At 41.3% G+C, this 16,542-nt stretch overlaps 1 protein-coding gene across 1 annotated transcript in view; it reads left to right on the top strand.

The window, feature by feature from the left end:
• The window catches only part of ush2a (Usher syndrome 2A (autosomal recessive, mild)), a 190,163-nt gene that overhangs the window by 109,820 nt on the left and 63,801 nt on the right, over positions 1 to 16,542 (top strand). Inside the window, exons 53-62 of the mRNA XM_070906384.1 lie at positions 79 to 167; positions 3,340 to 3,674; positions 5,407 to 5,562; positions 6,275 to 6,438; positions 6,600 to 6,809; positions 10,119 to 10,321; positions 10,415 to 10,527; positions 11,407 to 11,635; positions 12,958 to 13,126; positions 13,249 to 13,470. Of these exons, the coding sequence (XP_070762485.1) occupies positions 79 to 167; positions 3,340 to 3,674; positions 5,407 to 5,562; positions 6,275 to 6,438; positions 6,600 to 6,809; positions 10,119 to 10,321; positions 10,415 to 10,527; positions 11,407 to 11,635; positions 12,958 to 13,126; positions 13,249 to 13,470 (1,890 nt within the window). The remainder of the gene's footprint in view (positions 1 to 78; positions 168 to 3,339; positions 3,675 to 5,406; positions 5,563 to 6,274; positions 6,439 to 6,599; positions 6,810 to 10,118; positions 10,322 to 10,414; positions 10,528 to 11,406; positions 11,636 to 12,957; positions 13,127 to 13,248; positions 13,471 to 16,542) is intronic.

The following is a 16,542-nucleotide window of genomic DNA, read 5'->3' as shown; positions in this document are numbered from 1 at the left end:
AGAATTCAAAGTTTAATGCTTCCACCCTTTGTTGTTTCACAGTAGGATATTTAACCACATATTGTTACATACTTGCAGGACCCTGGGTAAATATCACCACCAGACCCTCTCGACCAGCTGGTCTCAGTCCACCTAGGGTGAAGGTCTTGGGGCCAGAGTCACTTCAGGTATGGGTGCCTTTTTTTCTGGATGACTTCTCACAGGTTGACTAAAAACCTCTTGGATCTGGCATGAGAGCGCAGGAGCTCTGATACGAGTCTGAAGCACACAAATATAATCCAAGTCAGCCATACTGCTACTGATATTGAATTACAATATCTACTATTACATTCAACTGATAGAAGGTTTCTGATTCTCAGAATGAGCTTTTAGAATTTAAAAAGTGTTTCTCTAAACAGAGAATACACAAAATATATAATGCAACTTCATTGAAAATCTCTTCAGTCACTCAGAGTAGAAAAGACAAAGCAATGTCACACTGATTCCTCTGTCTTTCCTTCTTGGGATTTAATGAGAAAGAAAAACATTCAACTCAAGGTCCCCTTCAGAAAATGGGAGGGGCTGTGACCCTGTCTGAGGCAGCTTCCTTCCTGTCGGCCATTTTGAAGGAGGGGCCAGAGTTAAATTCCACCACTGGCTAATCCCACATCAAGGCCTATCACTGAAACAATATTGTATGCATGCGCACACACAGAGACACACACACACACACATGCACTCACAGCCCTGTACTAATGCTAACTGCAGAAAAATGCTAATGCCTGTCATCATTTCAGAACCGCCCCTGTCATCTCTGCAGCAGCACAGCTTTAGGGGTCACAGGTTCGAGAAGGGAAGTGTTCCTTCCTGGTTGTTGCTAATTGGACAGACAGGCAGGCCGCTTCCTGGTTACCAATTGACCTTGACAACACAGAGAGGATTTGGAGTATTTCCCTTCATTTTCTAAATGGTTTCTTTTTTATATCACTTCTTGCTCATCGAGGTATTCACTTTCTCTTAACCATTATCCCGTTTTCTTTTCAATTTGCTTGTTTTGCATGTCTTCTTTTTATGTAGTGACACTCCTGGTCAGGATATGACTTGACAGCCAGAGTCTGCTGAATATCTGTTTCTTTTTTCTGATATTATGATGGCATCTCTGTTATTCACAGATAATGTCCTTTTGGCTTCTAGAGATTGTGAGTGAAATAGTTTGGGATTGTTGTAATACAGGTTTTGTATTGAACTATGATGCCAAATGCCACACTCACTGTTTTGCTAAAAAAAAAAAAAAAAAATGCAGTGTCTGAGACTGTAACCACTCCAACTGTATGTATCTGCTTCTTTGTTAGTGTCAGATTTATAGCTAGAAGTGATTAGTTTCTCATTCTCACACTCGCTATCTCTGCCAAGATCGGTTCCTCCCTCCCAACCAAATGGCATTATCATCAATTTTACCCTCTATCTTTGCCCCAGCTCTGCATCTTCTTTAGATCTCAAACCCAGCTCAGGCTCCAGAACCAGCACAACCATTAACTCCAGCTTGGATCCTAACCCAAGCCTATTGCCCAGCATTGAGGGTGCATATCTCAACTCAGATCATAACATAAGCTTAAGACACATCTCCATGTCTGCTGTCAACACAGGCAGTAATGACGGCACTAGACCATGACAATATAAATGTATCTTTATATCTGTAACTGATAACGTTGATGCATGTACGAATACATTGTTGAATTGTGTTGTCAGCTGCAGAGGTTGGCACTCTTTCAGTACCTTTGAGTTTTTTTCTGATTATAATAGCATAGATGCACAAAGACACACACACCCACCATGTCCTTACACACACGCCTATTCTCACTCACTACCAACTTTATCATCTGTCTCTCTCTCTCTCATATACACATAAACACATATACAAACACACACACACACGCACACAAACACATACTGTACTGGCCTTAGCCCCAGTGGTCTGTGTCAGCCCAGGGTCTCTGCTGTCTTCACCATCTCCAGATTACATCAGGCTATTCAATCTGTAAATGACTTCCACCACAAAGCACACCCAACACGCACTTTGGGAAATGAGCTACCTAACTCAACATGACCCTGCCCATATGTGGTTGTGTGTGTGTGTGTGTGTGTGTGTGTGTGTGTGTGTGTGTGTGTGTGTGTGTGTGTGTCCTGTTTCACCTCACAGTGTCACTTGTTAAATGAATATCAAGGTTGCATGAGAAATAATTATTCTTGACGTTCATTCATAATACTCTCATCAACATTGACCACTTAATCACCCAAACTCATGAGTCTCAACAAGCTCTGAACTGATCAGTTATTGTACATGACAGTTTGTATCCATAAGTGCTGTACATGGACACAATGTGTACGTGTGTGTGTGTGTGTGTGTGTGTGTGTGTGTGTGTGTGTGTGTGTGTGTGTGTGTGTGTGTGTGTGTGTGTGTGTGTGTGTGTGTGTGTGTGTGTGCATGCATGGCCAATTGTTGAATTTAGGTGTGACTGTGTGTTTGTATGTGGATGTATATATATGTACAAAACATTTATTGCATTGACATCTGTAATTCAAACATGTAGAGGTGTGTGTGTTTGTAAGTGTGTGGGTGTTTGTGTGTGTATTACCATTTGTGTGTGTGCCAGTTACCTTCATCTTCACTCTGAAATGCTGACAGACTGAACTGTTTCCAAATCAGATGCAGTGCTCAACGACAGCAAGCTTTTGTTTTTGCATGCAGCAATTCCATTACCAGCCGTTTTCATTATTTTAGCATGGTGTTTGTGCATGTGCGCGCGTTTGTGTGTGTGTGTACCCATCCTGTTTTAAATTTGATGAAAGGAATCTTCGGCTCAAGTCAAAGTCAGGTTATCTTTACCCACAAGAGAGTTGAACAAACACACACACACACACACACACACACACAGAGTGACCATCCCAGTGCTGTACACTCACATGCCCAAGTGACAACGTATGCACACATGGATACTACCTACATGATAGCACCACACATGCATCACATCACAGCCTGATGCAGATATGTGTTTGCATGAGCACACACTGCAAGCTTTGCACATGCACACACACACACACACACACACACACACACACACACACACACACAATGCCTTGACTTCCTGTAGTTCATCCATCTAAAAGCTTTCTGCCGTCCTCAGCATGCCGAGAACATTTAAAATGCCCAGCCAACCAATGAACCTTTTCTGGGATAATGACAGGACAGTTAAAAAGGATTACGTGAACTAGCTGTTTAGTTTTCCACTCTGATTTATCTGGATACAGTATTTTAAATGAACAACCCAGAACCTAAATATAAACACACTTATGTTTCAGGTCACATGGTCTCCTCCTCTAATTCCCAATGGAGAAATCCATGGCTATGAGATCCGCCTCCCAGACCCCCGCATCTTTCACGACAGTGGAAATGCATCTGGGCTCAACGCCATAATAACGGACCTCATTCCATTCACAAACTACAGCATCACTGTGTTGACGTGTTCCAAGGGTGGTGGACATGTGGGAGGATGTACAGAAAGCCTGCCTACTCCAGCTACCACATTACCCACAAGCCCCGAAGGCCTTGAACCACTGTCTGTAGTGGCAGTCAGTGAGTCTTTCCTGGCCATTTCCTGGCAACCACCAAGCAGGCCCAATGGACCTAACATCAGGTAATATGGATATGAAACAGATACCATGGCTTTGTGTGACAAAACTAAGATGCTTTTCTTTTCTTACCAAGGATGGCGCAGTTACAATGTATGAGTCTTAGACCACTGGGCTTACATGCCATTCCACATTGCTGCTTACTGTACATTGAACGTATATTGATAAGACACTGATATGCAAAGATACACCATCACAGACAAATCCCCTTGTTTTTCTTTTCCAGTAACATCACAATCAACTTGCTTGTGACCAGTAGTACCACTAGTACAACACGAATCTGAGGAATTTGAAATAACAAGAGCTTAGGAAAAAACAATTGGGTTTGTAATGAAGACTGAGCCAGTGATTGGAGTATCAAGCTTTACTATAATCAGAGTACTTTTACCAGTAATGCCGTAGCATAAACACTACTAATGTTCTTCAGTAACTGCATTACATTGACTGGCCTAGTGAAAATTGTGTTAGTATGTTGCACATAACATTTTGACAGAATTATGTTTTGCTGCGTTAAATTTGAAACGTGTGTCAATCAATATCTATGGAGGGAAATTATTTTGCTCAGTGGTCCATCTGCCGCCTGAACTTGTGTGGAACAACATAAAGAACAGAATGCCAGACCAGAGGAAGAATAATAAGTTGTGTGTTTAAGTTATTTTGTTATTCAGAATTTACTCCATGTAAAAATGCAAATAAAATGTGCATAGTATGCAGGTTAGATTGACCTGTCCACAGCAGCAATCTCACCATGATTCAGTCAACATTCCCACTATGATTCAGTCATTCATAACTGCTTTCAAAATGCACAGAACCAAACAAATTGCTTCTATTGCTTTCTGAAGGTTGTAGGAATTTAACCAAGTAAAAGAAAACTAGGATGAAGAAAGTATATAATAGTTCTGTACAACATCCAAAATCCAATACTAATTATGAAGAGCTAATAGTATGTGGACGCCAATCTGTGTAACCATCATAACTTTACATAATCTGAATCTACCCTGTGTTGTTATTCATTAGCTGTTAGAAACCAGGCAGCCAAGACTGCAAATCTACAACACGTTGTTATTGAGAGACACATTCTGGAGATGTTCAGTTGTGGCTGAAAAACAAGCAGATAGAAACACGTTAACAAGCTGCTAACATGTGTGCCCTGCTAATGAGCTAAGTGTTGTGCAGTTTTTAATCAGAGTTTTCTCAGTCCTAATGCACATTCTGGTCCATTTTGTTCTGTCCTGTTCTACTCTGTCGGAGATTAGGCCTAAAATAAAGGTCCATTTTCCTGGCAGGCGATTAAAATGCATGAGCCCGTCTCTCTGTTCTGCTCTGCTCAGCTCTCTGTGTTTGTCTAAGTGGGTTGGTTAAAAGGCGGCATTAAGCCCTTCTCCTCTGATTACAGCAGAAATTAGCATCACTGTGGGGAGAGGAAAACACAAACCCTGCAGGAAAAAACAACAGAGGGGGGGGCGGGGGGGGGGGGGGGGGGAGATACAGTGAAAGCAAAAGAATAGAGATGATGAAAAACAGCAGAAGAGGAGGAAATGAGCGATAAGGAGAAGAGTCAGTAGAAAATTGTGTGTGTCTGTAGGCAGGCATGTATGTATTTCCATGTGGGTACTGTGTGTGTCTGTGTGCTCATATTAGTGCATTTGTGAACATGTGTTGTGTGTTAATGCATTCCTAAACATCCAACCGTTTGTGTGTGTGTGTGTGTTTTGTTTTATTCAAATTCCCCTTCAGATACAAGTTGCTCAGACGTAAAACCTACCAGCCCCTGGCCATCGCCACGGTCCCCACGGTAACAGCCGTGTCCCCTCCCCCCTCTGAAGATCTCCATCGCTGGCTCCATGTTTACTCCGGCACCAAATTGTTCTACCAAGATAAAGGCCTAAGCAGGTGAGATTACTGAAATGAGCTCTAGAGCAAACGCCGGCGCCGCGGCAAACCGTGTGTGCAGAGCCGATCGACGAGCTGCCGCTGATGCCGATCTTTTAATACCGCTCAAAGATACATTAAGCAAATATCCCAAAGAATTAAATTGTTTTTCACACAGCGTCCCCTAATCTCAGTTTGGCACTTGGTGGAAGCAGTTTTTTTCCCTCTGTGCTTGCTAAACGGCTCTGGGTGTACTCTTTTCGGGTTTGTGTCTCTACTGTGCTTTGTTCGAGTAGTAAACTGACAAAGTTTTGAATGTGTCAGCACTTTTCACTCTGCAGGATTGATATACTAGAAAGTTCTTTATGAGGATTTGAATGAAGTAATTTGTATTTGTTTAGAGAGGTCACCATATTAGCAAAACAGTAACTTTAGAGTGAACATATAGATAAAGACAGACATGACTGAAATTATGATCCCACATTCGTATAGAGCATCACTATAGTATCTGTTATGTCTCTTAATTCCATCAATAGGGGACAGTTTAAGTCTTTACATGCACCAGGACCATGTCTATATTAATACTTTTTCTTGCCCAAGCTATTTTTGAATGATTGATAGAATAAACTACTTTTTTCCAGCCTTCTATTTCCCAGCAACATTACTATCTTTCAGCTCACAATGAACAGTTTGTAGCCCTCTTGTCAAAAACAGCAATATTGTCTCTCAACAGATTCACCCGTTACCAGTACCAGTTAGTGGTACATAATGGCGTGGGCTATTCCTCAGGAGAGATTGTTACCGCGGTGACCATGGCGGGGGTTCCCCACCACCCTCCGTCTCTGTCTGCCCACGCTATCAATCACACTGCTGTACAGGTCAACTGGACACAACCCTGTAAGATTAGCCTCTCTCTTAAACACACACAGTCTGCCCAGCAAAGGGTTTCATGACCATATATTCTATGAAGTAGTGAATATAAATAGTGAAAATAGAAACTCAAAAAATGTTTTTTCAACCCTTGCTCTTCTCTGTCTCTTGTCTCATGTCTTTCGCAGCTTTGCAAGACCTACAGGGAGAAGTGGAATCTTACTTTTTGACAATAGAGTCTGCCCAGTCAAGTCAAGTCTTAGCTTTACCCCCTGAGATCATCTCTACAGTGATAAGTGACCTTTGGCCCAGTACCACATATCAGGTGTCAATTCAGGTGTCCAACGGAGCACATAATACAACTAAGGCAATAGTTAAAGTCACCACGGAGGATGGAGGTATGTATGTTTGGGTGCTTTTTGGCTAAGAGTTTATCTTAGAATTTGTTTAAAATTTAGATATACAGTATGTGTGACGGTGTTATTGCGCACATGTGTACTGTATATATGAGTGTGTCATGTACAGTACGTAAATTCACTACAGAGGTGTCTGTGTTAATGTGCATTTCTCTGCAACTCTGTGCTTCTCAGGAGATGTTAAACACATCATGTAGTTAGGCATGAAATCAATACAAAGTGTGTGTGTGAGGCGGATTTAAGGTGTTGTGAAATGCTTGTTGGTACGACACACAGACAAACACACAAGCTGTCTTCTACCTGTCAAACAGGGCAGCGAACATAGCTTATGCAGGCTATTATTACTGTATTTTACAATATAATTAAAATACATTACTCAATATATTCCAGAAAAGATATTCTATAATTCAAAAATCATATGTCCCTCATGTTTAAATGGACCACCAAAATATGCAGTGACATCATTACGATACACCTCTTTTAATAGAGCCTCATCTGTCCTCACATCTTTAGCTATCTGTTCATAATTTGTTAATATTTGTAAAACAAACAACTGAGACTCTTTATAAGGATGTAAAATCTGCCGCTTTGAGAGAGTGTATTAAGTAGAATATGAGCATATATAGGTAGTAAGTATATCAGTTCTTGGATCTACTGGTATTTTACTGGTATATTTCAGGCATTGTCAGCTTCTACTGTCTTCAGCTGTGAATTGCGCCGGCTATCCAACTGTCATCACGACTTTTCTCTCCATGTCCCTCTCCAACTCTCAGCCCAGTCTCTCAACATTTAAGGGTTATCTTTCAAATCACTCTTTGTGAACTTATGTCAGAGGCTGCTCACTCTGTCTGTTGTTTTCTCAATTTTCCTTCTCAATCCCTCTTTTTGAACATCTCTCATCCTCTTTTTCCCCCCTTCACAGTCCTCTTTCTTTTTCAGTATAATCATATGTCAGAGGCCTCTCTCTGTCTCTGTAATCTGAGCAGTATAATAAAAAGTGCATTAAAAACATTAGAAAATCATTAGGTGCTAAAGGCAAAGCACGGCTCGTTTAACTGAGAGGGCTCTGGAGGTAATTTCATTATTTTACAACCATAAGCGTGCACACACACACACACACATATTCACACACATACACACACACACACACCAAGGCCAAATATATTTTAACTAATGCAGCTCAACCCTACCAACCATCCTAACATGGCCTGCAATCTATAGGGCAATGCTAACATCAGGACTAATTGGCAAGGAGAGTGTGTGTGTGTGTGTGTGTGTGTGTGTGTGTGTGTGTGTGTGTGTGTGAAAGAGGCTCAGTGTGCAGTATTGCGTTGATAATGCCATCCTGCAGTAAATGAAATGTAGAGCAGTAGGTTGGGTTTAGGTAAGTGCATTGGCAGCAAATGAATTGGGTTAACTTATCTTAGCTGAGTGCATTTTCACTTAGAATAATAGATGGCGTCTGTATGATTACCTCTCTCACACACCATCTCTCATATTCTCTCCCTCTGCGTTTGGCTCTCTTTCTCACTTTTCTACTCACAACTTGACCTCCATTGTCATTTGAAGAAAATGTCATACAGTTAAATTAACAATATTCTGTGTTCTTTCTCCCACTCTTTGACTTTAAAGTTTTGCTCACTGTCTCTTTATCTTCTTCTTTCACAGATTATGTCTTACTTGTCCTCTATTTGTCAGATTTCCCAGTGTCCTTCACTGTCTCTGTCATCCACTCCTTCCTTTTTGCCTCTTTATTTGTAATTCATTTCCTATAGGTTACATGTTATATTAATCGCCATAGGATTTTTGGTTTATTATCACTGTCCTTTGTGGATGTGCTGAAAGGGAATTTCTTGGAAGTGTGAATCAAGGGAATTAAAGGAAATAGGGGAATTTGATTGAAAAGACAGCGAAAGAGAGAGAGATAGAGAGAGAGAGAATATAATAACACAACACAGTAAGGTAGAGACTGACTTAGGGAAAGATTCACTTTTACCTATAAGACAGAAAACATGAGGGAGTGAGCTGATCATAAAGAATCAATCTATTATTCTTAGTGAAAATGCACTCAGCTAAGAGAAGTTAAACCAGTTCATTTGCTGCCAATGCACTTATCTAAACCCAGCCCACTGCTCTACATTTCATTTCCTGTTAGATAGCATTATCAACGCAATACTGCACACACACGGACACATAGGTGGTCTCCCTCCATCACTAACACACACACACACACGCACAGCCGCCCTGTCTTATATGCACATCAACACACAGTCTCTGTTTCTTTCTGTCACGCACACAAACATACATGCGGTCTTTCTGTCATGCTTCAACCACAACTCAAGCCTATAACCTCGGTGTGTCCATCTCTACCTCTTTATCTCTCTCTCCCTCACACACACTCATGCATATTCGCCTCTCGAGTGAGTGGTTGTTAAAACATGTTGATGGTTGAACTAAGAGAAGTTTCCACTTGTGGTGTGAAACTAGTGCTGCTACTAAACTAACTTTGAAAAGAAGCTTGTATGACACAGATAATATGCCCTGATTGAGAATGTTACATTTCTATTATTTAGTGCATACTGGGGACCCCAAAGTCACAACAAACGCCGTTTTATTCTGACTTTTACAAGCCCGGCCTGATGATCAATAATGCAGCACTGTTTAAGAACATTTTATAGTTTTAGTGGTGTGGTTTTTGTGTAAAAAAATTTTACAAGCAGTTATAAAATGGATTTTGGTGTGAAAATGTGCCTCGGAAAACACCAATCCCATTTTTTGCAGCTATGTTCTTACATTACTGCAACAGGTCAAGTCAGTTGTATTTATATAGACCCAATATCACAAATCACAATTTGCCTCAAGGGGCTTTACAATATGTACAGCATGCAACACCCTCTGTCCTTAGACCCTCGATTCAAATGAGGAAAAACTCCCCCAAAAAATACATTTATGGGGAAAAAAGTGGAAGAAACTTCAGGAGGGATCCCTCTCCCAGGACAGACAGACATGCAATAGATGTCATGTGTACAGACCAAAATTACAGTATGGACAATCATGAGGACAAAATTATAAATAGATTGCAACGTATGTGAAGAATGGATCCGGGACAACAGTTGAGGTAGTTTATATATAAAAGCTTTTTTGTGATGTTGAGAGCACTGCAGTCATACCACAACTCAACATGTATGCTTGAAGGTGACCACATCTCATATCCTCAGACTGTAAAATATTTTATTGTTCTTTAAGAATGAAACTATTTTGGGTCTCTGTACTCACATGTGCCATCCTCAGAGCCAGACGGGATGTCCGCCCCGGAGGTGGTTCCAGTTAACAGCAGCACTGTACGTGTGCTCTGGTTCCCTCCTCTACGGCCCAACGGAGCAGTTACTGGATACTACATCTACGTTAATGACCGCCTTCATGGCAGTGTAGACAACAGCTCAGGGTCCTACCTGCTGGGGGACCTGCTGCCTTTTACTGTCTACAACGTACAGGTACGCACACAAAGAAAAGCAGACATGCACACTCAGACACAGACACGCAAACATGTGCATTATGTTTTTGTCTGCTGTGTTTGTGTATCTCAGGTGGAGGTGTGTACTGTGTATGCATGTGTGCGGAGTAATGTTACTCAGACAACGACTGTGGAGGACCTGCCTGCCGACCTGGCCACACCGCACACACAAGTGATCAGTCCCAGGTGATACAGAGATATACTGCAAATATTTTTTATAGTTTAACTTTCTGCATGTCTTCACTACTATTTTTCTGAATTGCAATATTAACCATTTTTAGAGTGTTGCCATTGTTCCAGTTTCTTGAAACTTTATAGCCTTTGGTTTGAGTGTAGTAATCGTAGATGTTTAAGGTTGGTTTGCATGTTTAACACAGCAGAATCAATACAGTTGGCAGTAACAGAGTAAATGGTTAAAATAGCTTTTATTACACAATTTCAGTTAAGGACGATCTCACAGATTCTGTGGGCAAACTGACTGCAAGTATATTTATTCCCACTGCTGTAAAACCTACAGCCCTTGAAGACACAGTGAGCATGTATTCATCTTCAGTAGTCTATCAAGATGCAAATACTGAATACAGTATTCAGCAATAATTAATAATAATAATAATAATAATAATTAATGTAATTTAATGAGATTAGTTGAAAATTAATAAAAAAACTGACATTTTATTTACAGTCTGTTAAATTTAATGACATTTTAACATCTCTACTTTCCACGTTTGACCTAAATCACGATGACCTAAATCTTACAGTTGCAGAGGAAGTGGTGATTTGTGGCGTATTTTCTGTCTAAGAGACTGTGGAAGTTGTAACTCTGTGTGTTACTTCACAGGGCTTTCCCCTGCCAAAGATGTCAGAGATAAAAAAGAGGAAAATCAATAGTGAGAAGTGTATAAAGATACACACACCCTGACACTGTAACTCAACTTTGTCAGGCATTAACCATGCATGAATGCATGTGCATGTGTATGTGTTTGGGTATGACAAGTGTGTCTCCTGGTTCTGTGAAAGGAGTGTTCAGAAAATCTCTCTCTCTCTCTCTCTCTCTCTCTCACACAGGGTGGTGAGGTTAGACTGGTCCCGTCCAGGCAGACCCAGTGGGATCATGCTGGGCTATGAGGTCTTAAGAAGGACCCTGAGGTCATGTGCCGTTGGGTCAACAGGGGTCACATCCTCTTTGGGGGAAGAGTCAGGAGGTGCAGGTGGCGTAAGGTTCACATGTTCCTACCTGCAGTGTCCTGCCACTCATGGTGTGTGTGGGACGTCCTGCTTTAATCCTGACATTCAGGTGATTATGTTCCAGGAACAACATTTACAGGTCAAAACAATATTGATAGTCAAGTTACCTGAACAACATACACTTCTATATTTTTTATTATATATTTTGGGGGTAATATTTCTCTCTTGTACTCTGCCATGTTTTTTCATCTTTCTTCTGCTATAATCCTCTCTTTCCTGCCCTTTTCACCTGAATGCGAGAGCCTCTTTTAACTAGAACTCGTCATAAGTAATCATTAAAACCACAACCCAAACAACAACAACAATGTGTAAAACAAGATAGAAGTTCAGGGTCTTTGCTTTGGCTGCTCCTCTGAAGTGGAGAATATATTGTTGCCTGTGTACTCCCTTAGGATATTACTCACCAAACCTCAGACACACACATACACACACACACACACACACACACACACACAAAGAAACCCACAGACAAATACACACTCTCACATTTCCTCTTCCGAGCACACGCTATTTATGCGGGATGAGCGGTCATCCTCTCTGTGATTAATTTCTCTAAACAGATTAACTTGTCATCTGTATTCACTTCCATCCTTGTGTCATTGAATGCCAGCCAAGTTGGCACAGTGAAAGTGCCCGCCATACATTTACCCCCACAGCACCCAATGGCACAATAACATTTAAAGTCACACATACAAATACACACATACACACCTACCTACATATTGCATGTGGCCATGCTTAGAAGGAGCAAACCCACACTCATGTACCTGGAAAGAAAAATCCCCCTGTATCGCAAATACGTTCTCACACATTGTATGTACAGGTTTACAACACAAAAGAGACTCATGTATGGAACACAGGCTGTTTCCTTGGATGGTTAATATAATAGTATTTTTCATGTCCAGATTGAAACAGTATGATATGATATGTTCAAACTGCATCAGAGTCCCACAAAGTCACAAAGAAACTGTATTTAATTCATGTCTTGTGTCTGTAATTAGTATACAGCATATTGACAAATAAAACACACAGATGGGATTTTTGATTGGTTGGTTTGAATTAATCAAAAAGAAGTAATTCCTGCATAGCACAGCTGTACCTTGCCTCCACTTTTGTCACTGTGGAAGTTGTAAAGTACAGATTTTACGTGATGGAAGGGACAAAGATAACTATGTGTATTAGTATTATGGTTGTGGTATTTATGAATAAACCCCTTAAACAATCATTTTTGCATAGTAAACATTCCCCTCAATGGTCAAATGGCCTCTTCTTTGGCAGATAGTCTCATACTTTCAATGCACACACACGTGTATGTGTGGATTTTGTTTTCATGCGTTCTCATTTGTGTGTGTGTAATTGTATGTCAACCAGGTTTGCTGCAGTGGACTGTTGTACACTAAGAAACCACATCATCATTGCTGTGAGGGCAGTTACCTGACTTTGAGAAATTCCTCCAATCCGGGCTGCTGCAATGGCAAACTGCTCCCAGCTCTCCCTGACCACCAGTGTTGTGGAGGATACTATGTTCATGTAAAAACAAGTGAGTTTCATATCGCTTCACATGTTTACACTTACATGGGATTTGCTTTTTTCTGCTTGACTTGAGACTACCCTTTTGTCATGTCATTCAAATGTTTCCTTCATCTGTCCTTGTCTTTGTAGATGAAAACTGCTGTCCTGACCACTCGGCGGGCCGGGTCTCAGTGGGGATGGGTGACAGCTGCTGTGGGGGGGTTCCTTACTCTATGAAAGGTGGCCAGGTCTGCTGTAGTGGGAGCCTCCATGATGGCTATGGGCTCCAATGCTGTGGAGGCCAGATTGTAGATGATACACTGGTGTGCTGCGGTGATGCTGAGAGGGGGGAAGTGCATACATATGTCCCAGGTGAGTGAAAGAAACACAGATAAAAACATAAACTAAAGCCACTGTTGTTAGAATAGTTGCATATTTTGATAAGAGGGAGAAAATGAAAAGATTCTCTGCTGAATTAAGTTTTTTGCCCAGCTACAACAATGAAAGCACACTGGGTGAAGTTTGATGGGCTGCTGAACTTTTTGGATAGAAAACGCTAAAGCATCCTTTATTGTAAAATCCAATCAACAAAAAAGGCCTAAGTTCAGAACACTAGTTTCCTGGTGACGTCGTAATGTTTGGGGAGGGGGGAAATAGAAAATGATAGTAGATGAGAGTAAAGCAAAGAGGGTTGAGGTAGACACATGGTGCAGGAACGTGGGGTCGTTTCCCTTTCTTCCTCTCCCGCAGTGTCCCAAAGCACCCGGATACCATGGCACAGATGGGACAGTGTGTGTGTGTGTGTGTGTGTGTGTGTGTGTGTGTGTGTGTGTGTGTGTGAGTGTATGTGTGTGTCATTAGACATCTTTGTCATGGCAGATGATGATGAAACACTCTCGGGATGGCACCGTTGAGGGCACTGCCAAGCACACAGCAGGACAAATACACACTCATTCTCTCTCCTTCACGCAAACACATATACACACACACACTTTCACACATATAGACATATTACAAACACACAAACACACACACGAAGTCAACAGGGTGCCCTCGGCAGGGTTCGCTTAGTGTTGAGTGCCAGAGGCAGACACGTGGACTCTATTCATCACACATAAACAATGGCCCCATATGGACAGGCCTATAGTACTCCATTAGCCTATCCGCAAACACACAGACACACACTGACACACACACAAGATCCCTACCCACACAAAAATACATGCATGCTGACAAAAAAGTTCTTACATAGCAAGTCAGCAGAAAACCAATACTTATACTTCAAATATTTTTTTATTTCACCTCTGTTATTATTTGTTACTCTCTCTTGCAGCCGGGCCACACCGCCTACCTCCACCTCACTGAACTGCTGCTACTGGTGTTTGTCTTTGATAATGGCCATCAATAATAGAATGTTTCATTTGATTTGATTATTAATTTAATTTATATTTAGTTTAGACAGAAATAGGTTTAGAGGCTCAATTGTGTTCAAGTGTTGAATTAAAAAAAAATGTTTTTTTGATGTCTGTGACATATTCTACAGATACAGACATTGAAACTGTAGTGAAAGGTATAATGTTGCATGTGTGATGTCAGTATGACCATCAACAGATCATTTTTTACGGTCTGTTTTTGCTGAAGACCGCACGCATCACACAGAAAAAATAAGCAACACGCCGCAGTGCGCATCATCTCTAGCCGCTGGTTCCACGACGCACACGTGCTGTTCAGGTAGGCGGTGTGGCCCGGACGTTATTATTAAAACCTACTTTGTTGCTTTCTTTTTTCCAACATGTTGTATACAACACGATTCTCTTTTAGAGAGTTTTCACTCTCAAACACTGATCTCAAGTACAAGTATGATTAATTTGTCTTGACAATCGAGAGTTTTCTACTCCATCACACTTTTATTCGTTTCGTCTCATCTGTTTCCTTTTCTTCTCCTCCACTAAACTCTTATCTCTTCCAACTGAGCAAGCTATATGGTCATCCTTCATTTGAGGTGGCCTCCCAAGGAGTGCATATGCTCCCCACCTCCTCTTCCTCTCCATTTCCTTCTTTTATTTATTTCACATCTCATCTTCTCCTTTGTCATCTTCTTTGTTACTTTTCCTCAACGTGTTTCTCCACCTCCTTTGCTTCTTCCTCTGGCCTCTTGCTCCTCCTCTCTCCTCCCACCACCCTTTCTTCCTCCTCATCCTACTCTTCCCCCCCTCCCTTCCTTTGTGTGCCCCCTTCCTATTCACTCATCAGTCATTAGCGTTAGCTTCCCCATTGAGAACATATGGTATGATGGATCGTAGGGCTAGCGGCGCTAGCAAGGCTAAGGGCCATTTGCCGGGTGCACTGCGCTGTCGGGGAGCCCTGGGGCCGGCTATGCAACCTCGACCCCACACGTCTGTTTCAAGACACTCACACATACACACAACGTGCACACAGCAACACCTATTATAGGATAGGCTACTTAACCTTGGCACCACTCACTCTTATTGCTGCCTCTCACCATGTCCAGGGGTTTGTATTTTTAATGATATAGTGAGAGACAGATTTGTGAAAGAAAGAAAAATAGTCAGAAAGAAAGAAAATGCACGCAAGAGATTACATGCAATTCGATTTAAAACAAATAGTGTACCTTCAAATAAGTTACAATATTAAAATGAATACAAACTATAGCTATTTTAAAAGAGGGAAAAAAATGAGAGAAAGAAAAATGGAGAAGACTACAAATAAAGTACAATTTATTACAAACATTGTAAGAAAGAATGCTAAATTAAACAAAAACGATAAAAAAAAAAGACAGAATGAAAGAGAATTAAAATGATAAAGAAAACAAAAAGGGGGAAAGTGAGTAAAATAAAAAAAAGAGTGGTGAAGAGCTAGATGGAGCAGATTAAAGGAGGAGTGAAGGGTATCCCATTGTGCCCAGCTGATAGACTAGGTTAGGCTGATGTGATTATGGGGTCCCTGAAGTGCGATCTATCACACATTACCGTCCACACTGTCAACAACCATACACACACACTGCAGGGGAACAGCAATGCCAGGAGACAGCCGTCTGGCAACAGATACACGTACCGGCTTGCGTGCACATGTGCACACGTAGATACACACACACACACACACACACACACACACACACACACACACACACACACACACACACACAAACACAACACACTCACAAGAAAACATGCATGTGTATACACACAGAAATGCATGTACACTAATACAAAAACTGGCAACACACTGGCTGGACTATTCGAAACAGAAAGCCAGTGTAAATCAGGTGAAACAGAATCGGGGTCAAACATTATCTCGTCCAACGTGTCCCAAAGAAACACAAGAAGCAAACACAAAGCTAAGCCAGTGGACAGCCTTTTCCCAATTGTTTCTTTTGGTTTAACTTGGTTCAAAAACTTGAGCAAAAACATTGTCTTTGTTCTC

This window comes from Enoplosus armatus, chromosome 1 (genome assembly GCF_043641665.1).
Source record: "Enoplosus armatus isolate fEnoArm2 chromosome 1, fEnoArm2.hap1, whole genome shotgun sequence".
Classification (NCBI taxonomy): Eukaryota; Metazoa; Chordata; class Actinopteri; order Centrarchiformes; family Enoplosidae; genus Enoplosus; species Enoplosus armatus.
The sequence above is the reverse complement of the archived record's forward strand: the minus strand, read 5'-3'. Positions and strand labels throughout refer to the sequence as shown.